At 43.9% G+C, this 27774-nt stretch overlaps 1 protein-coding gene across 10 annotated transcripts in view; it reads left to right on the top strand.

Moving 5' to 3' along the window:
- Positions 1-27774, top strand: part of Ldlrad4 (low density lipoprotein receptor class A domain containing 4) — a 320979-nt gene that overhangs the window by 282186 nt on the left and 11019 nt on the right. For 7 of the 10 annotated variants that reach the window (XM_087895936.1, XM_087895934.1, XM_087895935.1 and 4 more), the window contains 2 exons: positions 7747-7901; positions 20559-20612. In XM_087895936.1, coding sequence (XP_087752062.1) covers positions 7747-7901; positions 20559-20612 — 209 coding nt within the window. Of the gene's footprint in view, positions 1-729; positions 914-7746; positions 7902-20558; positions 20613-27774 lie in introns of those variants that run through there. The other 3 variants (XM_048419372.3, XM_048419373.3, XM_085699765.2) reach the window with 3 other exon arrangements.

The following is a 27774-nucleotide window of genomic DNA, read 5'->3' as shown; positions in this document are numbered from 1 at the left end:
TGTTGTGGTAAGGCATTGCCAGCTGTCAGCGCTGGGAGAGCTGCTGTAAGCGGTCAGGGACCTTGCCTGGGAAGAGGATCAAGAAAGCCTGTAGCCTGGCCTCCAGTGGGAGGGATGTGGTGGGTGCTGGCAGCTGGATACACAAGGCTGGCGGTCCTGCTTGCCGTGTTGTCACGGTAAGCACACGTTCTATTTCCTTAGCTCTGGAAGCGTCCATCAAAGAGGAAGGGAAAAAAATGTGTTGAGATTTTCAGATCCCTTCTCTCTGCTGAGTCTGATTCGCTATTTGCCTGTTATAAAAAGATTATTGGATGTAATAGGATAAGATGCATTCTCTTTGCCTGTGTGTGTGACACGCTGGGGTTGTGACATGTCTGGATGTGAACTGTCTGGGTGTGAGGCCAAACCCAGGGAAAGGCAGACTAACCATTGATATATGTTGTCGTCAACAACGCTGAGTGCTCTTGGGATTGGAGACCGGCTTACTCTCTCTGCGACATTGCCAGCTTCCGGCCGCAGACCTCCTGATTTCTGTTGATGGCGGTTGATAATTGGTAGTCACAGTCTGTGGTCGGAGCCACAGTGTTTGAGTCTAGCACCTGGGCTGGGCCCCTGCTGATAGAGTAGAAAGAGACATAAGAACCCCCCCTCCTCTCTCCTCTCTCTCTCTCTCTCTCTCTCTCTCTCTCTCTCTCTCTCTCTCTCTCTCTCTCTTTCTCCCCTCCACACCGGCTATCACTACAGCTCTGAGCTGCCTGGAGAGGAGCTTGCCTGAAGTTGAAGGATGGTTTGAGCTGGGTGGGCTGTGCCACAGCTGGATTTCCCCTTGCCAAGGACTTGATTATGTCCATCGAGCAGCTGAGCAACGGCACACTGAAGGAGGTTCAGTTTAAAGACCTGTTCCTTAAAAAAGGTACATTTGCAGGGGGCCGCTGTGGGCGATGCATGGTCTTGGGGGCTTGTCGTGGGTTGGTTTTTTCTGCCCTTGGAGTCTGGTCTGGGCAGAGCTGAGCAGAAGAGCAAATCCTGCTCAAGAAGCCTGTTCTTAAACCTGACAATAGTGGTGTGTCCCATCAAATCGAGAGGTGGAGGCAGGAGGATTCAAGGTTTTCTTCAACAACATAATAAGTTGAGTGAGTTGGAGGCCAGCCTGGGATACAGGAAGCCTGTCTCAAGAAAAAAAAAAAAGTTTGTTTTGCCTGTCAGTCTGTCAGCTCTCTCAGGTGGGAATCTTACGGGAGCTTTTTCTGTCTTCTTTGATTTGCAATTAGCTTGTTCCGCTCAGAGATTTTATATCTAAATATAATTAGTTCCCCCTTCAATTACCCTAAAAATTCCCCTTTGGTTGATGGTGTTTTTTTCCTCCCCCCCCCCCACCCTGAGTTGTTGGAAACATTTGAAAGAAAAAAATATATTTCTTTCAATGGGATTGGGTCATTGACTAGTTTTTCAGGTTATCAAAGTAACAGGAGATATTGGGAAACAGAAATTGATTCCAAGAGTGATGGGGAACTAAGGAAAGTGAGAGGCAAACAGGCGGCCAGCTAGCAAGCACTCAGAAGCCACCACTGGGACTGGGACAGTTCCATACGCAGCTGTATTTCTTCTGACACCTTAATAATGTGGAGGTGAGGCGTGGGTGGGTTTGAAATGACTTCTATAAGAGGGGGAGTCTGATTTTAGGTACTTTTAGTTTACTTTAGTTTATAGCATGGCAGGGGATGGACTTTTTTGCAAAGGTTCGTAAATACCCCACCACTCCTCTGCGGGTTTATTTCTTTTTAACGACAATTCTTTCAGTCATCTTTGACTGGGAGATGCTTAGGTCAGTTTTTTTTCTAAAGAGATCAGGGGAGTCTAGATGGTGAAGTAAGTAGAGAAAAGTCGTATTGGACAGGTGCCTTGGCCTTTGATGTGACCTTTGCTGGAGATACTTGCCGAGTCTGTATTCTAGGGATTTCTTAGCGGGTCTAATCCTTGTTGACTGCTACCCAGTCAGCCCGGTGCCTTGGGAGGTACCTGGTTGGGATCGAAGTTGGGGAGAAGTGCCTTCGCGTTATCCGCTCCACCTATGGATCATAGCTAACACTTCCAATGTTGTTGCTATGCAAACTGCCTTATGTAAATATAGGAATGTAGAAGCAGATAATTTACAGCAATCAGGAGCCTTTTCTGGTGGCCATTTGAACTTCCTTTAAATAGAAATGCTGGGTAATTGGTGCAAAATATGAAAACCTTTGGTAAAATGTTAGCATCATTAAAGTTGCTGGTGAGTGTTTGCCAGGATATGGTTCCATACAATATAGTGTATAAACAAATTAGGAAACGGAATTTGGAAGACCCGATCTTCTTATATGTAATACACACCAATTTCACATCGATGATCAAGACCTGGTCCATGGCTCAGTCTCTGAGAGAAGGTCAGAGGACAAAGGTCAGAAAGGAGTGTTAGTACGGAATGGAGTCTGTGCCTGTAGGAAGCAGTGTGGGTGTCAGAGACGAACTTGTAGAGGAAGATACAGCCTGCAATCGCAAAAACCTGGTTATTTTTAGAGTTCTAGTTTTTCCTTCCTCCTTTTCATTGTCGTGCTCATTAACAAACAATTTGGAGTAAACCCACTAGCCACAAAGGAAAATGCAATTTTAAAACTTTAATATAATCATAAGCTGTAGCCCTTATTGTTTTGCCTTCTGAACTTTTATCTGTGAAGTCATTTTTTTTTATAGCAGAGGCTTAATATCGCCCTTAACTATGGAGTTTAATGAGTGTGAATTTTCATTCAACCATTAAAATCTCCAAGAGTATTTTTATACCAATAGTTCTCCAGCTCAAGACAATTATAGGCTAAGTGGATCCCAGTTCCTTCCCCCATCCATCTCCCTGGTACCGCTAAGGATTTGGGAAAGAATCTACCAGACTATAGGAACATTCAGCAATTTAAAAGTGTCATAGACCCATAAATAAAGAAATCACCCACCCCATGGCTGTCATCTTTTCACGACACCTGTTTCTGCCGAGCCAGGCCAGAGACAGGAAGGAAACACAGACACAAGTTCAGTGTGGAGAAGCCAAACCAGACCAACCCAGTGTCACAAAGTCGGCCTTGCTGCCTCAGCAGTGGTGGGGAGTAGGAAGGGTTTGCAGGGAGGGGACTCTCTAGAGGGTGGGATTCTGTGGCAGGCTGGTCATATTCTTCCATTCTTTGTCTTCCCAGCCTGTAGCGTGAAGGGGGATGAGGTAGAGGGGTTTCCGTTGGTACAAGCAGGAGGTGAATCACTCAGAGGTCTGCAAGGAGCCGCTGGTCCTGGGGATGACATAAGTGTTCTACATGGCGGCTCCCCCACAGGCGGTCACAGTGTTTATTTTGTTGGTGAAAGGAAGGGCTCATGGGGCCCACGCCATTTTCCTCTGTTAGAGGTTTTCAGTCAGGGAACACATCACACATCTGGAACGTAAAACTAATTAAACATTTAGAAACCTCGACTGCTGCAGATGAGGATGTATTCGTGGAGGAAAGACCGAATGGAAGATGGTGCTAGCCACCCCACAAATAGAAGTGGGTGTTATATTAGGAAGCCAAGGGTGGTACAAACACATCTCCCCAGAGTTCATTAAAAATAGTTCAGGCATTCATGCCTCCTGGAGGATTCAGTTCAGGTCCTCATTGGACCAAGGGATGGACCAGCCTGCTCCACACAGTTCTGGTCCTGCGGTTCCCCACAATACAGCTCAGAATTTCTTGGAGATGTTTCTATAAAGACAGAGATGCCATCATCACTGCCGTTATTGTCGCCGTTTACAATAATAAAGCAAGGCACTGTGATCCCTTCCTGTAAGTTTGAAATTTATTGTAAAATTTCTGGTGTGTGACTGGCAATGACTCATCCATTGCACCTTAGATTTCAGCCTCATAAAAGGAACAGGAGCTCAGAAATGCTGTTTAGCCTCAAGTCCTTTACTTGCGTGGCTGCTTTTTGCCTTACTTCTCTTGATATTCGTAACTACTGAAATGAAGGAAACCTGACCAGTGGGCTGTGTTCAGAATCCATAGTGATTTACATGAAGATTCGGAAACCTCAAAAGCATCCAATTACCCTTTTAAATGCTGTTGTTCCTGTGGGCTTAAAAAGTATTCCCATCTTAATATTTCTTTCCAAATTCATTCTCTTCCTAGTGTCCCTTTCCTAACCTACCCCTCTAAAGCAAAACTAAAGCGTCTTTCCTTCACGTGTCCCCCAGGCTCCCTGGACCATCGCACGTTCTCCATCCCCCACCACGTGAAAACAAGCTGTGCAGATTTGGGGCAGAGTCTCCTGATTAAAATAAATAGAAGGACAGACATGGGGGGAGGGGAGGGCTTTCCATAGAGCAGGACCCTGAGATCTGCTCGTCCCTGAGGATCACCCTCTGTTTAATGGCTTTTACTTTGAGAATCCCCCAGAGCTGGATGTTTTTACTCTTTCTATTTTCCCACTTTTGGCTTTTTATCTCTTAAAACTTAAATGAGAAAATGATCTGTCCTCATTGACTGTTCTGCCCCAAGTTCAAAGAGTAGCTAGACTTTAAAATATTTTAATCTGATGTTACCGTGTGCATGCATATGTATGATGTGAATGTCTATGTCAGCATGTATCTGCCACAACACACATATGTAAGTCAGAAGACAGCTATGCAGGAGGGGAGGTCATTTCTCTCCTCCAGGGATCAAACTCAGATAGTCAGACTTTTGCTGAGCCATCTGTCCTGCCCTAGCCCTGTAGGCTGTGGTGTTCTACTCTGGGTACCACACCCAATGAAGGCCCCACGGGGTGGGCCTTCAAACAGCAACACAGGGATCCCGGCGTGTGCTGCTGCTAGCCATAACTTGCGAAGATTCTGGCCTTAGGGATTGGATACCCTGGATTTCATTCTTGTTTGCTCAGAGAGCTGCCTCTCATGCCTGGGCTGAATGACTCAAGCCTACTGTTGCCCCAGGGGCCCACTGGCTATTACTATAAGGCCGATTTCCTTGCCCAGTGCCCCACCTCTAGGGACCCTATTTATACGTCCAAAGCCCTTGAGCCAACCTGTTGCCTCACCCTGACACACGTCTTAGCTTCCTGATTCTCTGTCACCTGTGGACCCCTAACATTGCTGGGCAGCTTCTGAGCCCTCCATGTCCCTGCCAGGGCTCTGTTCCTCTGCTTGAAGCTGCAGTGCAGTTGTATAGCTGCAGACAGCTCAGCAAGGGCCATGCGCTCCGGTGGGTACACATGGCAGGTTTACAGGAGAGCTTAGGATGGAGGCTCAGAAGCACCAGTCCTCAGGAAAAGGACGAGAGTAGTGGGGACTCTTTCTTTTAAGGGAGCATGTATATACACTGTTTATGCAATGGGGATCTTGCTCACCCTTGCTTGGATTTTTAAGTAACGTATTAGATCATTTCATTCAGAATGCCCTATGCTGTCTATACCCAAAATATAAAATACAACACAGAGATCGAAATATGAAAGAACAAAATAAAAGTTCTTAGAGGAAAAAATGTTTTTGAAATATTAGTGTAGCCATGAAGAAAGAAATGAATCATTTATGCCATGAGAAATATTGTCTGTAGAGAATCTCACAGAGGAATTTACAGAAATGAGAGACAAGGTCTCTGGCTCAGGACAGCTCAGCTCCCTTGTACCTGCTCCTGTGGAGATCGCTGCCTCGGGCCTGCTCCAGCAGAGGTCACTGGCTCAGGCTTGTTCCCACAGATGTCCCTGGCTTGGGCCCACTCCTGTAGAGGTCTCTGGCTTGGGCCTGTTCCCTCAGTGATCACTGCTTCAGGCCTGGTTATCCTTTTGAAATAATATCTTACTTTTAATAAATGTCTCTTGATGGTCTACTGACAGATTTGTGTTAGCACCCACATATATTCAGTTTCTCTCTCCCTCTTTCCCTTCTTCCCTTCCTCCCTCCCTCACCTTGCCCCCCCCAATATTTTTGTCATAATTAAAAGGAGGATGAGGCATTTAGTAGGCATGCATGCCAGTGCCTCCACTTCCTCCAGAATGACATGGGATGGGTACAGTCGGGGGAGCTGCAGGGCTTCAGCAGAATTTGACTGTTTTCTTCTATAACCTTTAATTTTTTAAAAAGTTCTATAATAAAGTTCTGTTCAGGTATAATTCTTTTATACTGAAATGCCTATGGGATTGTGAAAAAATAATTTTCTTTGCTGCATCCCCACAGCCTTTCACATCCAGGGAAAGTTCATTTAGGGAGAGCTGTCTAGTGAAGGGTTAACCAATGGTCCATGTCCTTGTTGGTCCATGTCATTGTTTCCTTTTCCCTCTGTGTCTGTCTTCGGCAAAAGGGAACTCTGGTAAATGCTAGAGCATGTTTTAACCTGGAGGGCAGCTTGTGGCAACTCTGTTGCTTCTTTGTAAAAGTAAAAAGTTGGCCCAACAGAGCATGATTTAAGATTCAGCCTTCACTTCTAAGCTCCTTTCCTTTGGCCTGAGTAGAACTGCCTCCCTCCGTCATGTTCTGTACGAGATATCTGCCCTTGGATTTGCGCCTGGCCTCATAGCATAGACCCCAGGGGCTCTGCAGGCCTGCATCGTCCTCTGCAGCCTGCATTGGCCTGGCTTGCCAGCAATTGCTGCCTCAGGGAAGGCCCACTAGGAGCTGCGTGTATGAGCTTCTTCTCTGTGCCTGAGTAGGTTCCTGAGTCACTCTTGCTCTCCTTATTGGTGGGGCCTCTTAACTACCTGTCAGGCACCACCGTGTGCTAATTACTGAGGATGCAGTGTCAGCCACAACAGACTTTCAACCATAGTTTCGTGAGAAACACTGGGTGCACACTCAGCTTCATCTCGGGTCAGGAATGCTGGAGCAGGGAGGGGAGGGAATCCAGACATGTGTGTGCAGGGCATATTAATGACTGTGGGGTATCATTTGTAATGTTAGTGTTGGAGGCCTACCTTGGTCTTACCGCTCAGACGCTGTGCCTGCAGAATGGGGAAATGCTGTCTAAGCCACTTACAAAGGCAAATCCTCCCAGGACCAGACACTTGAAGCTACTCTCTTATTATTTATTTTTCCTTCAATGCCCAGCTCCTGTGAGTTGAGCTCTGAAAAATTTTACTCAACCAGAGAGGTGGGTTTGTTTTCAAGAGAGGTTGCGTAGGTGCAGCTTCAGTTCAGAGAGAATTCCTCAACTCTGCTGGAATGAAGAGGTAGACGGTCACCTGACAGGACAGGAGTTGAGCTGACAGTCTGAGCTGGCCTGATGTTGGCCCAACGTACACAGGTGCCCATTTTGCATCTGCCTTTGGTGAGCTCACTGGGCTGACCTTGAATTCCATCCTGTCAGTGAGGAAAGTTGTAGCCAAAACTCTGTAGGCCTTGTAGGGCCAGCAGAAGATTTTTGTAAGGCTTTAAGTTTGAAGACCAGATCCTAGAACTTTGCAAAGCAGAGCAACAGAGATCTATGGGACAAGGCATTCTCAGAACCTCCATTTGTCCAAAATGTTACAATACCAAGGTCCAACAAATGACTGACCCATAGTCATCTGCAGGCAGAGCTCAGGTGTCACCCTGACCCAGCCACACATCTGCTTTATGCAGGCATTTGTTTCTTCTAAGTGTGGTCATGGTTTCTGTGTCTCCTCTGAGGACCGGATCGGAGGGGTCATAACTGCCTGCAGCTGCTGGATGTAGAGCCAGGAAAGAACGCGCATGCCGGGGCCTTCGCTCACCGTCCTCCTTCTTCCTTGCAGCGGAGCTGGAGTTCGCCCAGGTCCTCATCATCGTCGTGGTGGTCACTGTGATGGTGGTGGTGGTCGTCTGCCTACTGAACCACTACAAAGTCTCCACACGTTCCTTCATCAATCGTCCCAACCAGAGCCAGAGACAAGAAGACGGCCTGCAGCCGGTAAGTGTGAGCCTGGGCCGTCTGGAGTGCTCTTGGGCCCCGTTCTGGAGTTGCAAACCCAGGCAGGGTATGGCAAAGGGCTAGAGGGCAGGGGAGCCCACCTGTCAGCTCACCACAGTACAGAGGTGTCAAGGGCTTTGGGTTGATGGCTAACACTGAAAAGCGTGTACATTGTATACAAAGAACTCAGTGGATTCTCACTTGGAGCCGGTACCCCATCAGGAAAGTGGCCCTTCAAAAGCTCAGCCCTGGTCCTCCATCTGTGAAAGTCTCCATTTGTTTATTGGCCATTAGCCCTAATTGGGTTTGCTAGCTGTGGCCCAGACGCTCATGCCTTCTCTCTTGTGTCTGGCTTCTTCCACACAGTACTAGGTTATACATAGATCTGTGCTTGAATTTCGTCCTGGAGTTGGTCTAGGGTTAAGTGATGTCCTCATCCATCACCGAGTATGTCTGAAGTCCTTGGGTGTGAGTCAGCTGAAGGAGACAGTGAGATGGCCAGCAATGCGTGCCTTTTTAGACAAAGTGAGATGAACTCTCGGAGGTGGAGGATGCTACAAGCCATCAAGCCAGGCTCCTCACTTTGGAATTTTTAAACGTTTCTATTTCTTGCCCCAAACATCTTTCCTCCTTTAGTAAAAGAGTATGATGTAAGGCTAAGCTGACCCATAACCAAACTTAGGAGGCCAGGGGTGCTGGGCATATCCTCAACCTGTTTTATAACCTGTGGGTCTGGTGACTTTTAGCAAGAGACTTGGAAATAGTGCATTTAAATGAGTTTGAATTCTCAATGTCAGTGTAAGACACAGGAGGCATCTAGTATCCATCTTCCCTTCTTTTCTTCGTAGCAGGAGAGCCTACTTTATGGAGTGTCCCTTACTAGGACCAGAGAGATGCCCAGCCACTGCCTGACTTAGGAGAGGCTGCTGTGGGTATGGGGTGTAACCATTGTAATGGGTAGCGTGGAGTGGCCGCTGTGCCCTTCTCATCAGGGCAGGGTCTTGCTTCAGTGGAACCACAGTTCTGCCCAGGGAACCTAATGGCTTGGTGGTCCTTGTGTGTAAATGCAAGCACAAGAGGGAGCAAGAAGGGTATGTCTTTCTGTATGCTGTGTACACCTCATGCCTGAAGTACTGATGGTGGACATGACTTGGCCTAACAAGTCTCTCTTCCTTTCGGCTTTCTGCCTCGTCTCTTGTTGCCTTCCTCAGTTTCTCCTGGTCCCCAGTTTTGCCTTCTAGCTTCCCTGGGCCTGCCTGATTGACTTCTTTATATACCACGGTGACTTTCTCTGGCTTGTCACCTGGTAGCTACACCATCCACCCCTGACATTACAGGTCGCTGTACAAAGAATTTTGAAAGAGAGAGCAAATTCTTCCAGAGTCCTGAGTTTTAAAGAGGACATGGAAAATCTTGTTATGGCGGCCATTTTAAAGCCACACAGGATCTTTGCTTCTCTTTAAAATAAGGGCTCTGGATGCCAGCCACTCCTTGGCAGATGTGGTACAGCTCTCTCACATCGCCATCGACAGTAGGCAACAGCACTCAGGTTTGCACAGATTGCCAGGGATGCTTGGTTCTGGGCATAAATTCTATTTCCTAAGTGGACCCAGTGTAGTTTCTGCCCACCTGCCTTTCCTGCCTTGCCCTTTGTACTCCAGGAGGTCTTAAATATTCAGGTTTCTGTATGGGTGGCACAGGTTTTTCCCATCCCTTGCCTAGGCCCCTCCCTTTGGCGTTGTCTTGGGCTTGCCTAGACCAGGTATCAACAGCTTCCAAGTGCCCATGTCTCCACAGGGCAGACCCGGCAGGCACTGCACTCTCTTACCGTCACTGCCCTTAGGTGCTGCATCATGGCCACAGGCACCATGGTCATGTATTTACCAAGGGGCATAGCAGGCAGACTGCTCGAGAGGGGCAAGAAGCTAAGTTCTTATGTGGTTTCGCTTGGGAAGGGGCTTCTTTATCTGGTGGTCTATCCCGTGCTGGCCTCTCTGAGAGTATGGAGAATGTGGGCCAGGAAGTAATGACGTGTGGACTGGAAGGACTTCCCTTTCTGGAAATTGAGAAGGTGACTTTGAGCAGTCCTGCCAGGATGCATATTGAGTAGCAACAGAGACAGTCAGTAATTCCTGAATTTTGTCCACTGAGGGTAGTTCTGTTGGTGATGTTGGTAAGCTGTGTGCAGAGATCTGGTTTGGCTGCTGAGCTGGAGCTTGTAGAAAGGCATGCCTTTCGTGCCCGTGTTTATGAAGTGGGCATGAGAATAGTGTGGCCTTTCGCTCCCAAGCTACTGGATGGCTCTGTGTTTTTCTTTTTTTCTCTGAATAATACAGAGTTGTGCTCCATCCCTCTCCAGGGTTTATGTATTCTTTCTCTGTTAATCACTGTAGACATTGGCCAGCTTAGGAATGAGCTCTAGTCCATGCTTCATCAAATTCAAGTTCATCTTATTTCAACACTGTGATCAGGGGTGCTCCGATCTTAGACCATGGCTTGAATTTCTGAGTAGGACTATTAGCATAGCAGTTTTTTTTTAGAACCCGTTTATGGTTGTAAAAAAGGGAGAAAGTAGAGGAAGAAACAAGCCTTCCTGCTCTCCCGTGCATAGCTGAGTTTCTGTCCTTTCTCCTCCTCCCTAACTCCTTCCATGAAGTGTTACTCCCTTCCTGGGGCTGGGGATCACATCATTCTCAGCCAGTGGATATTCATTCTGTGGAGGCTGGAATGATGGTACCATTGAGGATGTAGTACTTCAGAGACAGTCTGATCATCCCACAGTACACAAGAGACCCCAGGAATCCTCTTAGTGCTCAGTGCCACCCGCCCAAGCACACTCTTAGCAAAGAAGGCCACCATCATCACAAGCACAGTTTCTCTGGATGCTTTGTTGTATCCATCAGGAGACATAGCTGTTGCGAGACTCTGCATTGTAGACACTTTCCCTAGCCATTTCTTTCTGCCTCTGGACCTCACCCATTCACTGGACCTCATCTTAGCCAGGAGAGCAAAGTGACCAGGAAAGAACGGCCAGCTCTCATCCTACCTGACTGAGGCCAAGGCTCCATTACCACCCTTTTGATCCTACTGGGAATGCTTAGGTCTCACCAGCCCCTTGGGTTTATGAAGTGGGCATGAGAACCCGTTGTCTCCTCTTCTTTAAGTGACTGGGCCACTCTTGACAGCTTCTAGTCACTTTTCCAGGTTGTCTCCCATGCCCTTTCAAGATGCTAGTCTGTTTACCATCTTCCCCAAAAGAACTGGCAGGAATTGGGCAGTCACATCATGGAAGAGAGGATGCTCTGTTCTTGTTCACATTACTTGGCCAGCCAGGTTGCCCCTGGATGGGAATGTTGATTTGTAGAACTTGGGGCAGAATGACAAGTGAGAATGAATGTATGCGTCAACTGTGCCTCTCTGTCAGGTGACTTCAAATCTGTTACCCAAGTCTTGTTTCTAGCTAGCACCCAAGTCCCAGGCTCACCTCCCCTAGCAGCGTGGCCAAGTACCTTAGACACTCTGCTACTTGGCAACATGCAGTGCAAAAGGTTCCTGCTAATCTTTCAGTAGGGAACCCCTTATTGTTCTGAGCCTGAGTGTTGCAGAGATATTTAATGTTTGGGGTCTTTGGCATAATTAGTACAGATCCACGTGAGGTCTTTAGTGTGGTTGTAATGTTGTGCCCATTTTTAACTGGTTGAGAAAGAGTGAACCACCTTTCTTCTTATGAGGGGCATTTCGCTTTGATCGAAAGGAAAAGTCAGAATGAAGTTAGTTCCTTGTCGTAATGCGAGTCAGCCTAGAGTTAATCATCTGAGAGGGGAGACTGGACCTACGAATTGCCTAGATCAGATTTGTCTGGGAGGGGCATTGTCTTGATTATTAATTGAGGCAGGACGGCCCAGCCCATGGTGGATGGTACCTTTCCTAGGCAGGTGGTCCTGGGTCATGTAAGCACACTAACTGAGCACAAGAGGAGTAAGCCAGCAGGCATTCCTCCAAGCTTCCAGCTCCCCCTTGAGTTCCTGGCCTAGCTCTTCCCTCAGTGATGGATCATAACTTGGAAGTGTAAGGCAAACGCATCCCTTTCTTCTCCATGTTGCTTTCGTCAAGATACCTTTTATCAGAGCAGCAGAAATCAAACTGGAACATGCATAGGACAGGATCTCAGGAGCCTGACTGGCCTTGGGTGCTGGGAACAGTCCTATGAAAAGACACTTGCCTTCCAGCTGCTGTTGGCCTGTGAGTCCTTCCTCTAGATGGCACAATCTTGAGTGTCTTCACAGAAAGGAGATACGCTGCTCCTGCCTCTACTATTACCTCTTCTCACATTGCCAACAACCCTGTTCGTTCCGTCTCTGTTTGGGACAATGCAGGTTTGAAGTATGAGGAGGGCTCCGTATACCTGAGGTCAGTTGCCTTCCCTCTGAGACATGCATGCCAGGGCTGACCAGCGAAAGTCACTGATTGAAAAGTAGTACCCCAGGCCTACATGAAAGGAAAAATAGAAGCTCAGATGATGACCAACAGGAGATAGATTTGTGACATAAATCTTTTTTTTTTTTGTAATTTTATTAAATTATAAAAAGTTTCCATTTACGCCCCTCCTCCCAACACCCTCCCACTCCCCCCTCCCTCTCCTCCTCCCTCTTTGTCCCCTAGGGAAGTCAGGGTCTCCTGCCCTGTGGGAAGTCCAAGTTCCTCCCCCCTCACTCCAGGTCCAGGAAGGTGAGCATCCAAACAGACTGGATCCCAAAAATCCAGTATATGCAGAGGAAACCAGTCCCAGTGTCATTGTCAATGGCTTCTCGGAAAGACTGCAGGCCAGCCACATTCATCTTTTTGTCTTGGGGCACTCCCAACTTGTTTATAAATGTCTTGTTTTGATGGGTTAGAGCTTTGAGACCATCTAGATTTCTTTCCTTTATCTTAAATTACCAAATACGGGGAAAAATAATAAAAGGGCCTTAGATATTCCAGACTCAACCCTAAGGGTTATTTGCCAGAGTGGTCTAGGCCAGTGATTCTAACCTTCCTAATACTGTGACCCTTAACTATAGTTCCTCATATTGTGGTGACCCCAACCATATAATTATTATTATATTTCTACTTCATAACTATAATTTTGCTACTGTTATGAACAGTAATATAAACATCTGATATGCAGGATATGCAGCCTTTCAGGGGTTTCAACCCACAAGTTGAGAACCACTGGTCCAGGCTTTTCCTACTGGGGAGGCCTGAGACGTCCTTTCTGACAACTCTACCCCAGCCAGGTGGGTCCTGCTGACCACATTTGGACAGCCCAGGGGTTTGTGGTCAGTGGGCATGCAGAGGTGGCTGGCTTCAGAGCAGGACTGAGAGGTGAAGAGTTTTGTACAGTGTGAACCACATGAGATAGACGATATCAAGCCACTCTTGACTTGTAAAAGCAGAAACTTTGATTTAAAAGTTAATGAAAGGGTCATGGTAGGCATTTCTTCAATATCAGCTTTAATATCTTCCATATCAGCCAATTCCCGTCTGAAGCGGCATACGTGGACAGTTTTAATAGCCATGTTCATCTGTAAAGTCACGCGATTCCCATGGTCCTGTTTATGTCACCACTGCTCAGAATTTAGAAGTGCCTTGAGGGCTCACAGGTACTTGGTTTTTTGTTTTTTGTTTTTTTTCCCAAGGAAAACTTCTGTTTTTCTTCTTCTTCATGATGTCAAGTCTTCATTTTTCTATTTATTTCCTGAAGATAGGTTTGGGCTTAGGTACCATCCAAACTCCATTTAGGATCAAGTCCTGTGGATGATTGAGTGATGCGGCAGTAGAACACCAGGCTGGTGCAGGCCAGGTGACTCTGGATGGATGCTATCCAGCTTACACACTGAGCAGGGGCATACTGAGTAGAACACTGGGCTGGTGCAGGCCAGATGACTCTGGATGGATGCTCTCCAGCTTACGCACTGAGCAGCACCAAGATCAGAAAGGACCACAACCAACTGATGCTGCTTCTGGAAGGTGGTACAGACAACAGCACCTCAGCTGCATCCTTAAGACTCCCACGCTGAGGGGCTGGAGAAATAGCTCAGTGGTGACTTGGTGCTGTCCAGAGGACCCAAGTTCTATTCCCAGGACTCATGTTAGGTGACTCCAAAGCGCCTGTAACTCTAACTCCTGGGGATCTGATGCTCCTCTCTGGTGTCTGCTTCCCTGCATCCATAAGGCCTACACCTCCCCCAACACACATACACATAAAAGTAAAAATAAATCTTAAACAATACCTCCTGTGACGAGAATGTATGCATAGTGAATTCTAGACCAACCCAAGTTTCATACTGAGACTCTTTCTTTTAAGAATTAAAAATCCCCGTTTCACATAACAAAAGGTGCTGGTAAATCCAGTCATCTTTAGACTCCAGGGAGGTAGTTTGATAATCATTTGTGTATTGGGGCAAAAAATTGTAAAAATAACATGCTAAGATAATTTATGAATATTTAAAATTTTACCTATCATAGGCAGGGTCGTATGCCACGGCACATGTGTGGAGGTCAGCAAACAGTTCCCAGGACATGGTTCTCTTCTGCCACCGCGTCTCAGGGGTGGATCTTAGATCCTCAGACATGCATAGCAAGCCCTTTGAACCACCGAGCCACTGCAGGTTCCCAAAACGTCAGCCACAGCACTTTAGTAACCTTTTAAGCTTATAAGGTATTAGCATTAATCAAATGGTACTTTTTTTTTTCTTGGTATGATTATAGTAAGAGTTTCGAAGTTTTCCGAATTACTCTGAAATTCTAGGCGGCCTCTCCTGAGGGCTAGTTTCTGGGCAGAAGTTAACCCCTTGTCAGCTTTTCCGTGGCATGAGTAAATCATCCCTCTCTGTGCAAAGACTGGAGCTGGTAGCAGGATGGTGACAGCCAAGACTGTGAAGTCTGCCAGTCCTCTAAGCTCTCTTAGTTCTGGCTGGTTTTTATTGGAGTGCAGTGGTTCACTCCACCTACCGCTTCCCCCACTCCCTTTCCCCAGGCCTCTCTCAGTTGGGGAAGCACCTGGAGGGGGGGGGGGGGGGCTTCTTCTCTCAATGTGCACCGCACTATTCTACAAATGGATAGGATTCCCAGTCTCCCCTTCCCAGCAGATCTTCCTGGAAGATTTGCCTGCCTCTTAAGGGATGTGTCCTAGATTGAACAGAGTTAGGAGCCTTAAGAAGTCTGATGATAGATTTCCACAGAGGAATGAAAGAGGAAGTGTGTGCGGCTGCCGGTGGATGTGTGGCCACGTAGTGGGACTAACTTGATTTTTGAGCTGTTACTGCCCCCTAGTGTAGAAAGGATAGTACGCCAGTATCTGGATGGTAGAAAAATATACGGAAAAAAGGCAGAGAAGAGAATTTCTTATCAGAAAGTAAAGATATTGTGGAACATCTGAAAACCACTTCGACCCCTGCTTTGGAATTCTCCCCATGGAACAAATACAAAAATAGTCATGCAGTGATTTGTTGCCATATGAGACACTCGATCGCTGATAGAAGCCAGAATGCCAGGCAGTGGGCTCACTGGTGATTCCCATTACTCTCTTTTGTGCTAAGGAGAGTTTAGCTGAAAGCACAGACACAAGGAAGGCCAAGCTCTGAGAATGTCCTCACATGTGGTCACGGAACACAGCTGGCAGGCTCTGGCCCACAGCTGTCAGCAAGTTGTAATTGCAGACTGCCTTCTCTTAATTTAAAACATTATCCAAGATATGTAGAAATAAAGGGGATTGCAAGGGACAACAGATAACCATATATTAACAAATTGGACAATCTCGATAAAATAGGCAAATGGTTAGAAACACATTACTAAAAACTGACTTGTGAAGAAATAGAAATCTGAACATACCTTTAACTGTAGTAAGGGAATTGAACAGATAAGTAAAGCAACTCCCTATTATGTTTCCTTGTTGTATTTTGAGTCTTTGGTCCCTGTCTAGTGGCACTGTTTCAGAAGGCTGTAAAATCCTTAGGAGGTAAGATCTAGATTGAAAAGTGAGTCGTTAGGAGTTTTTCTTGAATGTTAGTAGCCTAGACCTGCTTCTGGCACTTCTCCGAGCTTCCCAGGTATAAGCCATAGGCATGAGCTGATCCTGTAGCTTCCCTGCGATACTGGATGCCTCCCCTCCTACACTATGAGCAAAAACACCCCTTTGCTCCCTTAAGTTGCTTTCCCCAAGAGCAGTAACTAATACACCTCTGTGCTGGCTAATTTTGTGTTAGCTTGACACAAGCTGGGGTCATTTTGGAAGAGGGAACCTTAACTGAGAAAATGGCTCTGTCAGATTGGCTGGTGGGCAAGCCTGAGATGCATTGTGAGTGGTGCCACCCCTTGGCTGGCAGTACTGAGTGGGGCATGAGGACAAGCCAGTAAGAAGCGCTTCTCCATGCCCTCCGCATCAGTTCCTGACTCTGGGCTCCTGCCTTGAGCACGTGTCTTCTCTTCCCTCAGTGATGGGCTGTGAAGTGGAGCAGCTGGAATAAACCCTTTTCTCCCCGAGTTGCCTTTGGTCATTTTTAAAAATTGCATCAATAGAAACTCTTCCTTCCTAACAGAGGAAGTTCAGCTGACTGAAATGGGGAGCCGACCAAATACAAACTGATACCTCTTCTCAAATCCTTCCCAAGAACTGAGGAGATGGGAAAGTTTCTTGATTCATTCTAAGAGGCCAAGAGTCTCACTACCAAAGAAGGACAAAGACGACACAAAAATAAAGAGGAAGTCATAAATCAGCATCCTTTATGGATATTGACATAATATTCTTCAATAAAATGATAGAAACTTGATATAAGCATCATTCCAAAAGAATAAAAAAGCCATAGCCAAAGGAGATTTATTTATAGAATGTAATGCTGACTCAGAATATAAAAATAAGTCAATTATACACCCCATTGACATAATGAAGAGATAGAGATGAACACACACGTGATCATCACAATTGACACATAGGAAGTCTTTGATAAAACTCAACATTCTTCTATAAAAATACTTGGCAAACTGGGACCAGAAAAGGAGACTTCAACATTTTAAAATCTCCAAGAATCTTGTTGACAACATTATAAAACACTAAAACCAATAAATACAGTGGTAAAACACTAAAACTTTCTTCTAAAATCAGGAACGAGATAAAGATGCCTGCTTTTTCCTTATCAATTAACATAGTATTTGTTGGAACTTCTAGCCCAAGTGGTGGGCCAGGAGAAACAGAAGGTGTTTGTCTTTGTTAGGGTCACTATTACTCTGATAAAACACCACAACCAAAACCAGCTTGGGAAGGAAAGGGTAATTTGGTTTACACTTACATATTATAGTTCATTACTGAAGAAGTGAGGGCAGGCACTCAAGTAAGGTGCAGACCTGGAGGCAGGAGATGATGCAGAGGCCGTGGAGGAAGCTGTTTCCTGCTTTTTCCTCATGGCTTGCTCTACCTGCTTTTCATAGCACCGGGAGTCGGCCCCACCCACAATGGGCTGGGCCCGCCCACATCTATCACTAATTATGAAATGCCCTGTGGGCTTGCCTACAGCCTGATCTTATGGAGGTGTTTTCTCTGCTGAGGTTACCCCTTCTCAGATGGCTTTAGCTTGTGTCAAGTTGACATAATACTAGTTGGCACAGGTTCTCAGTGGGAAAGGATGAAGGAAGATCACCTGTTAGTAGGTGACATGATCTTAGGAGCCTACCAACACAACGAGAAACGTGCTATCACCAATAAATGAGAGCCAGCAAAGTAGCAAAGCTACGAAATTGTTGCTCAGAAGTCAGCTGTGTTTCTTTAAACTAGCAACGGATAGTCTGATTTTATAAGGAATTTTAAAAAGCATTTCCATTTACAATAGACTTAAAAATAGTTCTAAGTAAAATTAACAGGAGACTAAAGATTTATTCATCAGAAACCATAAAATACTGCCGAAAATTTAAAGACACAAAGTGGAAAGACATCCTATTCACATGAATAAAATATTGACATCTTAATATTTTTAGAAAGTCATTGCTATCCACAGAAATCTACAAACCAGTGATGCTTTTAGCAGAAATTAAAAAAAGAAAACCCATCTGACAAAAACTATGATTTCACTGGGGACCCTCAATAGCCAAAATGACTTCAAAGGAGAACAATAAATTCAGGAGGTGGTCTCATAATTCTTGATCTCAAAAATGAATGCAAAGCCAACAGTAATTAAAGCAGTGTGATATTAGCATACAGGGTGGTGATCTATGCACCAGTGACATAGATTAGGCAGCTCTGAAATAAACCTCCCAAAGACGGTCAAAAGATTATCAACATGAATGGCAAAAGCACTCAGAAAAGTACAGGCTTTTCAAAACTGATGTTAGGGGCTGGATCTCTCCATGCAGAAGAACAGTAATGGATCCTAATCTTATAGCATATCTAAAAGATAAAATGGATTTAAGTGTGTGTGTGTGTGTGTGTGTGTGTGTGTGTGTGTGTGTGTGTTTGGTTTTTCGAGACAGGGTTTCTCTGTAGCTCTGGGACCTGTCCTGGAACTGTCTTGTAGACCAGGCTGGCCTTGAACTCACCACCACCGCCCAGCTGGATTTAATTTTTAAAATTTATTTATTTTACATCCTGACTGCAGTTTCCCCTTCTTCTCCTCCCAGCCGCTCCCAGACATCTCCCCTCTGCAAGCCCCCATCCTCTCCTCCTCTGTTTCTTTTCAGAAGAGGGCAGGCCTCCCATGGATATCAACAAAATATGACATGACAAGTCGCAGTAAGGCTAAGCCCCGCTCCCCCCGTATTAAAGCTGGGCAAGGCAATCCAATATGAGGAATAGGGTCCCAGAAGCCAGCAAATGAGTCAAAGATGGAAATTCTGGGGAAAATGAAGCAGCTGGGAATCATCAGTGCCGTTGAGACAGTGTGAGCCCCTCATACCTGGGCCCCTAATGGTGCAGTTCAATGATTGAAGCTGGACACTAAGGACAGTGCGGGAGAAGAACGGTGACAGCGATGGCGGGGTGGTGAGAGCATCTCAGAAACACCGGTAGACTTGCTTTCTGGAGGCTAGTGCTAGTCACTGGTTGGTCAGCAAGCAGGAGCCTGAGAGCTGCTACCACCGCTCTGCCCTGCTGGGGAGGGGATCAGTCATGCCCTTTGGTTTCAGTTTGGTCCTTCACCTGTTGCCCGGCACGGACTGTGGTGGTTCATTATATAATTTTATAGTCAGACCCGTATGCCGACACTTCCTCTGAACAGCTGGGGCAGTTGATATTTTTGCTACTGAGTTCATGATGTCCTGCGAGTATCTTAGGAACGGGTTGTATGTATTACACAAAACAATGTGTTTAGCAATGGAGTGAGTAGTCTTATTCGAATGCCACCACAGTGTGGGCTTGCACCCGAGAGCCTGGGTGTTTCACTGTGGACTTTACAGTTTGGGGAAAGTCAGTCATTTCCAGAGGTCAAATATACATGTTCCTAGAAGTTCAAAAATGTAGGCATCCCCTTCCTCAGCAGATTTTTCTGTGGCATTAACAATGTTCATGGCCCAGGAGACCCTTGTAAACAGCCAATAATCTGAACTCAAAAGGCACATTACCAAGGAGTGCTTTGTAAACACGTTTATGGTGTGGGGGAATGGCGCCCCGGTAATGTAGGTATTCGTTTGTCACCTTGATAGTCTAGCCTAACTGGTTTTAAAATTTTCTTTTATAAGTCAGGCAGTGGTGGCAAATGTCTTTAATTTCAGCACTAGGGAGACAGAGGCAGGTGGATCTCTGAGTTCGAGGCCAGCCTGGTCTACAGAGCGAGTTCTAGGACAGCCAGGGCTGTTACACAGAGAAACCCTGTCTAGAAAAACAAAAACAGGTTTTTTTTCAGTTATGTATGCATGTTTATATGAATATATGCATGCATATAGGTTTGTTTGTGTGCCCTGGCACATATGTGGCGGTAAGAGACTAACGTTCAGGGGTCACTTCTCTCTTGCTACCGTTTGGATGTTGGGGACCAGACTCGGGTCCTTGAGCTTGACAGAAAAGGCTGTGCTATTTTGCTGGCCTTGGCCAAACATTTCTTGAAAAGATTGCTCCTAGTTATCAAATTGTATCTGTGAATCTTCAGGCTGGAGAATAAACTCAATAGAAGACTTTGGAAGGTCATCCGGGCTTTGGAAATTGTAATTGATGTTGAGAGGTGACCTGGATGTGGGTGGTGTCTCTGTGGCAACCGTAGACGTCAGGCTGTGGTGCTGAGGGGGATGGCGGCACTGGGTCCTGGCGGGCCATGATGATGCATTCTTTTGGGGAGGTCTCTCAGAGCTTTACTAGTGCAGGGACTCTCCAGGCGTAGACACCGACTGAATATAGTTTGACGGTCACTTAAAGCATATGGTTAAATGAACCGGTATTTGACTTCAGATCCATTACGTCCAGGAGCTAAGCCTTCTAATTTTTCTCTTGGGTCATAACCTTTCACTTAGATGTGAGGCCTGCAAGGGGATCAGAGATTTCCTGTTCTGTGCTTTAGAAAAGTCAGCCATTGTCCAAAATGCAAAGTGATTCTTGTTTTAAAAACTTGGGTTTAAAGTTTTTTGGGCTACTGCTGTTATTCTATGAAACAAATGATTTTCTTGTCTCTTGTTCCTCACTTTTCTCCTCCCCACCTCCAGGAAGGGTGTCTGTGGCCTTCTGACAGCTCCGTGCAGCGGCCAGGGGCTTCAGAGGTAAGGTGGAGGCTGTGGGAGAAGCCATGGCCTCAGCCTTGGATTTGAAATCAACCTTAGGATGAAGTCATTGTTTGGTTAAAAGGGGGCAAGGAGGGATTTCCCCTTAGAACCATGTGTCTACGCTCTATGCAGAGAATAGGTTGAAAATGGTTGAACATTGAATTACCTTAGAACTACCAGCTAGACTTTGCAAGTGTAGGCATAATTTGTACATGCCGAGTAGCATGAATTCTTCTTTCATGTCAAATTTAATAATAAAACATTTGAGGCAGGGTCTCAGCATGTAGCCCTGGCTGGCCTGGAACTTGCTGTGTGAATTAGGCCAGTCTTGAACTTAAAGATCCACCAGCTTTTGCCTCCCAAGCTTGGGTTAAAGGCATGCCCCATAATGCTCATCGATTATCCAAAATTTTAAAGTGTTTTATTATAAATGTAAAAATAACAAAACGTAGGCATACAAAGATCATGGAACAATCAGATGTGTGGAGCCCAATGTAGGTGTTTGCCGTCAGACTAAATCAAGTTCTCTCAGAACTTCTCAATATCTGCCTGTAGAAAAATAAAGAAGCCGTAGTGGTCTCCTTCTGGCCTACACAGACTCCATGTTGGTCTTTCTTAATGTAACTAATATAAATATCTATATGCTAGAGGTTAGCAATAAAATGCAGACATAAGATAGATTTATTTAACATGCCTAGCTCATAGCGTTGAGGAGAGTTGGGCTTAGAATAAACTTTAGAAAGTAAGACATTGTCTAAATTTCATTAAGAGGATCAACAGAGAATTCTAACCTAGAATCATTCAGTTGGAGTTTTCATGTTGCCACAGTTTTACACAACATCTTGTCATTCTAGTCAAGTTTTATATTTGATTATAGAACAAATAAAACTCATTTGTTTCTAACTTTGTCATGGATTGAATTTTTAAGATAGTGTGCTTTGCCTTTAAGTACAAAATATGGTTTGATACCCATCAGTGGTTATATGTATATACATTAATATATCAATCTACAGATGTAGCTGTACACATGCATATAACATTTTTCTTCTAGGAGATAATTGGGATAGAGGGAGATTTATTTATATAATGAACTTTTGCCTTAGCATGAGAAGTAATGGGCTTTATTATGTTATTTTCATACTTAATGTGTCTTTATCCATATTTGTTTCCCTCCTCACTGTCTTCTCTTCTTCTCCTCTCTGACTGGTTCCCTTCCTTCCCCCAGTAGCCTCTTCTATTCTTATCACATATTTCTATACCCTCTATTTCTCCTCCACTAAGGTTTTTCTAGTGTTCCCTTTATAGCTTCATAACTCCTCTTCCCTAGACCCCCTCATTGTAAACTAGGATCTTCATATAAGAACAAAACATGAAATTTCTGAGTTTGGTTTATTTTACCTTACAATGATTTCAGTTTCATCCACTTTCCTGCATACATCACAATTCCATTTTTCTTTACCTGTTCAATGTGTTTAATCCATTCATCTGTTGATGGATATCTAGGCTGGTTTCTATTCCCTGGATATTGTGAATGAGATAACAATAAATAGCGATGTGTAAGTATTTCCTTGGTGTGTTCCCCTGGAGTACTTGGTACCTGTTTGTAAGGTTGTATAGCTGGGAACTTTTGGTAGTTCTGATTCTTCCATACCCATATCCACAAGTCCTGTTTTGTGGAGCAGGCCTTAACTTCAATCAGCAAGTAATTGGATATCCCCGGAACATCCATGCTACCATTGTGCCAGAGGGCTTACTTGCTCTTGTAACTCAGGGTTCATATGTGGGTAAGGTGGAATTGTTTGCTTTTTCATGGTGACTAAAGTGTTGAACATTTTAAAAGGCCTCTCAGCTATTTGCTCTTCTTCTTTTGAGAATTCTATTTTGTTCTGTGCCCCAATTTTAATGGGGGTGTTTGTTTCAACACTGTCGGATGTACAGCTGGTAAAGATTCCCTCCCCGTTCTGTAAGCTGTCTCTTTGTCCCAGTGGTCGTGTCCCTTTGCTGTGCAGCTTTTTCGTGTCATTTGCCAATCGTTGGTCTACACTACAGGGATCCTGTCAGAAAATTCTTTCCTGTGCCTACAATTTGAAACCTATTTTCTACTCTGTTCACTCGCACTTTCAAGGTGTCAAGTGCTATGCTGAGGTCCTTGGTCCATTGGGAGTTGAGTTTGGTGCAGGGTAAATGATAAGGGTCAACTTTAACCCTTCTACACGGAGCTATCCAGTTTCATCAGCATCAGTTGTTGAAGATGCTGTCTTTCTCACAATGTCAAAGCTCAGGTGGTTGTGGGAGTGCAGGCTTAATTGGGGTCTTCAGTCTGTGCTGTCAATCAGTGTGTCTGTTTTTATGTTATTACAATGCTATTTTCTGTAGTATAACTTCAAGTCTGGGCTGGTGATAACCTCTGCAGTTTTTATCGCTCAGGATTATTTTCGCTTTCCGTATCTTCAAGCACTAATATCCTCTTTTCCACTGAATCATTCTGTTAGCGAGGCTTCCCACGGAGCTTTTTATTTGGCTTATTAAATTTTCCGTTTCACATTTTATTTCAGTTGGGCATTCAGAAATGCTCTTTACTAAATTGTTCTTTCATATCCTGATTTTTTTTCCTTGTGTCAGTCAGCAGATTGTGTTTTTGTGGTCTTCATTCTGGCTTTTATGCATATCCTCTTTGAGTCAGGCTTGAGCATGTTTATAATTAATATTTAGAAACCATTAAATTGCCTTTCCAAGGGGACATAACTATCGGAGTCCTTGTTTTTGGAGGAGACATTCTGTCTTGTTTATTTCTGGTATTTGTGCTTTGCAATGGGCTCCAGGTACCTAAAGTTAGGTCATGTTTTTCTTTTGTCGTTGTTTGTTTGCTTTGTTTTGTGGTTTTGGGTATGACTATCTGCCCTACCTTTGTTGAGTAGACATTTGGATCTCTGTTTGCTATTACCCCAAATTGTCAGATTATGGAATAGCTGGTGTTTCGAGTTCAGTCTTGGAGCTACTAGGTGTTGTTGTGTGAATGGAATCCCAGATCACCTGAGGCTAGGGCTATGACTTGCTTCTGAGTCCAGAAACTAACTTTCTATAGAGTTAGAATGTTCTCACTGCAGCAGGTTCCCATAAATCTGTGGAAGGTTCAGTCAGTTCTGCCGGTGGTCCGAGGTAAAGGATTGGAGTCACTGTGGTAGTTGGTGGGGTGTGTAAGACTTGAGGTTCTCAAGACAGTGGGGATGGAGCTTCAACAAATGTGGGGATCCCTACCAGGGGGTTGTGCCCAGACACATGCTTCTCAGGCAACAAGGGTGGCATCAGGGCTTGAGTGGGGTCTCTACCTGAGGTGTTCAAGGAACCTAGCCTTGAGGTGACAGGGGTGAAGTTGTGTTGAGAGTGGGGTTCCTATCTAGGATGAATGTTACAATGCTATTTTCATTTGCATTGCCCTGATGGCTAAGGAGGTTGAACACTTTCTCAAGTATTTATTAATCAGTTCCTCTTTTGAGTGATGTCCATCCAATTGTTCACTTATTGATTGAATGGCCTTCTTGGTGTTTAGTTTTTAGAGTTCTTTAGTCTAGATATTCCCAGTCTGATGTGGAGTTGGAAAATATTTTTTCCATTCTGGGGTCTGTATCTTCACCCTGGAATTTGTTTCCTTTGCTGTGTAGGGGTTTTAAACTTCATGTAGTTTTTCCCCCTATTAATTCTTGTGATTATTTTCTTTGTTGATGAAATTCTTTTAGCAAGCCTTGCTAATGCCACCATCTATCTCCTTGTTTAACCTGTGTTTTCCATCAGCAATATAAAAATTCAAGTCTTTGACCCATTTTAAATTGATTATTGTATAGTATCAGAGGCGGGGATTTTGTCTTGTTCTGCCATATATAGAAATCTAGTTTTCCCAACATTATTTATTAAGGAGGATATTTTTTCCTCCGAGGAATTTTTTTTTTACATCTCTGTAGAAAATTAGGTGGCTGTAGACATTTAAGTTTATCCTAGGTCCCCTAATTCTCCCATCGCTCTACATGTCTATATTTGTGCCAGACTTTGCTGGTTTTGTTGTATGGCTCTGTTGTATAATTTGATATCTGGAATTATACTTCTAGGCTTACTCTTTCTACTAATGATTGTTTTGCCTATCTTGGTTATTTTATGCTTCCATATGAATTTTAGGATTGCTTTTGCTAGTCTGTGAAGAATGCCATTGGGTTTTGTTAGGCATTGTACTGGATGTGTTGATTGTCTTCAATAAGGCAGCCATTTTCCCAGTAGTAAGTCTGCTAGTCCAAGCAAAGTCTTCCTGTTGTCTAATGTCTTCTCTTCCTTTCTTTGCTGCTTGCAAAACTTCACTTTAAGCTACATTTATGTAGTGGCACACACTTTTAATAACAACACTTGGGAGACAGAAAGCAGGCAGCTCTCTAAATTTAAGTCCAGCCTAGGCTACAGAGTAAGACCCTTTCAGCACACACACACACACACACACACACACACACACACACACACACACACACCATAAAACAAGCAAACAAATAACCACTTTATTTTAAAAGTCCCCATCTCCTTGGCTAATCCTAGGTGTTTCGTTTTTATTTTGGAGCTATTGTGAATGAGATTCTCCCCACCCTCTGTGTTTCTTTTGGGAAAGTTCATTATTGGTGTACATAGAACCTAATATTTTGGTGTGTTGATTTTGTATCCTGTTACTTTGTTGAAAGCATTTACCAAGTCTTAAGGGTTTCTTTGTGGAGGTTTTTTTTTTTTTTTTTTTTTGATGGTTCTTTAAATAAAGATCATGTTGTCTGCAAATCAGAATAACTTAACTCTTCTTTCTTTCCTGTTTGAATCCCTTTTACATCATTCTCTCGTCTTTACTGTTCCAGCTAAGACTTAGAACACCACATTGAATAGAAATTGAAAAAGTCAATACCTTGGATTCATTCCAGATTTTAGAGAAAATACTCTGTGTTTTCCCACTTAGTATAATGTTGGCTGTAAGTTTGTCTTATATAGCCTTTATTTTGTTGAGGTATGTTCCTTCCATTTCTAGTTTCTTCAGGGCTTTTGCCATGAAGGGATGTTGACCTCGTTAAAGACCTTTTCTGCATCTATTGAGTTGATCATGTAATTCTGCCCGCAGATCTGTTTTGTGCTGAATTATACATCCTGATTTACATTTGTTGAGTCAACGTTGTGTTCCTGGCATGAAATCAACTTGGTCTTGTTGATGTGTTCTTGAATTTGGTTTGTCAGAATTTTGTTGAGAATTCTTGTATGTTCATCAGGGAAACTGGTCTATAGTTTTCTTTCTCTGTTGTGTCCTTATACACATTTGTTATTAGGGTATTCGTTGCCTTTGTAGGATGATCTTGGTATTGTTCCTTTCTTTTCTATTTTATGTAACAGTTTAAGAAGCACTGATGTTGGCTTTTCTTTGAAGGTTTGGTAGGAGTTGATAATAAGCCCATCTGGTCCTGGGCTTGTCTTTGTTGGAAGACATTTTGTTACTGCTTCAATCTCATTGGTTGTTATGTCTGTTTTTTAATCTTTTTTACTTAATTTTGTACATCAAATGTCTATAAATTTAACTATTTTTTTCCTAAATTTTCCAAGAATAGAAGTTCTCAAATTATTTTTAATGAATCTCAATATTTTACTAAACTCTGTAGTAATCTGTCCTATTTCATCCTAATTTTATTTGTGTCTTATTTTTGTTTTGGTAAATTTAGTGACAGTTTTGTCCATCTTGTTTTTTGTTACTGTTTTTAAACCACTCTTCATTTTACTGATTCTACGTATTCTTTTTCTTTTCATTGCCATTTAATTAGTTTTTTGTTACACTGTTTTGGGGTTTGCGTTGTTCTGATTTTTCAAGAACTTGGTGACACATCATTGGGTTATTTGAGTTTTTTTTATTTGTTAATGTAAGCACACATAGTTATGGCCTTTCCACTGAGAACGGCCTCTCTGTATCCCAGATGTAAAAGTTAACTTGTGCTTTCATTTTCAAATGATTTTAAGAGCTTTAAATTTGTCTTCTTGTTTTTTTTTTAAAGGGCCGATTGGTCATTTAAGAGTGTTATTTAGGGCTTGGGATGTGGCTGGCTCAGTCAGTAGAGGGCTTGCCTAGTAGTCACTCTGACTTTGGTTCTCAACAGTGAGTAATCCAGGTGTCGTGGTCCACACCTGTAACCTCAGCGCTCAGGGGCAGAGTGGGAGGAAAGTCAGGACTACAAGGCAGCATCGTGAACTTGACCCTTGATGGCCAGCCTGCAGAGGCAGGAAAGAAGAGATGGGAAGGGAGGGAAGGGAAAGTAAGAAGGAAGGAAGAGAGAAAGGAGAGGGATTTTTATACGTTTGTGTGGGGTTTTGGCTTTCTTGCTGTTGTTTTCTATTTTCATTGCACTATTATCTAATAAGAAACAAATTCTTTCAACTCTTTAGTGTTTGTAGCCTCCAGTGAGGTCTTTTTAGAGATTCCATGGACTCCCAAGAATAGCGTGTATTCTGCATCTGTTGCACGAACTATTCTGTATTAGCTGTTCAGTTCATCTGACTCATGGTGTGCTTTAACATTGAGTCTTCTTTGTTGATATTCATCTTAGATGCTCTATCCAGGGATGGAGTGGGGTTTTGAAATCATTCAACATTGTATCATCATCTATGACTTTTTTGTTTTGTTTTATGAAATTAGGGGGACCCCCTGTTTGGTCATATATATTTATACTTGTAAATATCTTCTTGATTAATAATTCCACATTACACATTAGTAATCGTTATCTCTTCTAAATTTTGATTGGAAATCTGCTTTATCATATCAGAATAGCTATACCAGCTTTTGATTTTCATTTTCATGTCAAATTGACTTCAGCTCTTTGATTCTCGGTCTATGGGTATCTTTATCATTGAGGTGTGTTTCTTAGAGACAAGAGAAGTTTTGGTATATATATATATATATATATATATATATATATATATATATATATATATATATTTTAATCTAGTCATTCAGTCTGTATCTATTAGGTTAGTTGAAGCCCTTTACATTTAAGGTTATTGTTGGTTTTCCCTTGTTTACCTATTCCTCTCATGAGTTGATTCTTTCCTGTGGTTTCTTCCCCCTCTGCACATAACATTCCTTTTAAGTCTCCTCTGTGGTTTT

The sequence above is a fragment of the Myodes glareolus genome, chromosome 13 (genome assembly GCF_982192425.1).
Source record: "Myodes glareolus chromosome 13, mMyoGla1.1, whole genome shotgun sequence".
NCBI classification, from domain to species: Eukaryota; Metazoa; Chordata; class Mammalia; order Rodentia; family Cricetidae; genus Myodes; species Myodes glareolus.
Note: the sequence above shows the minus strand (reverse complement) of the source record. Positions and strands in the feature narration are given on the sequence as shown.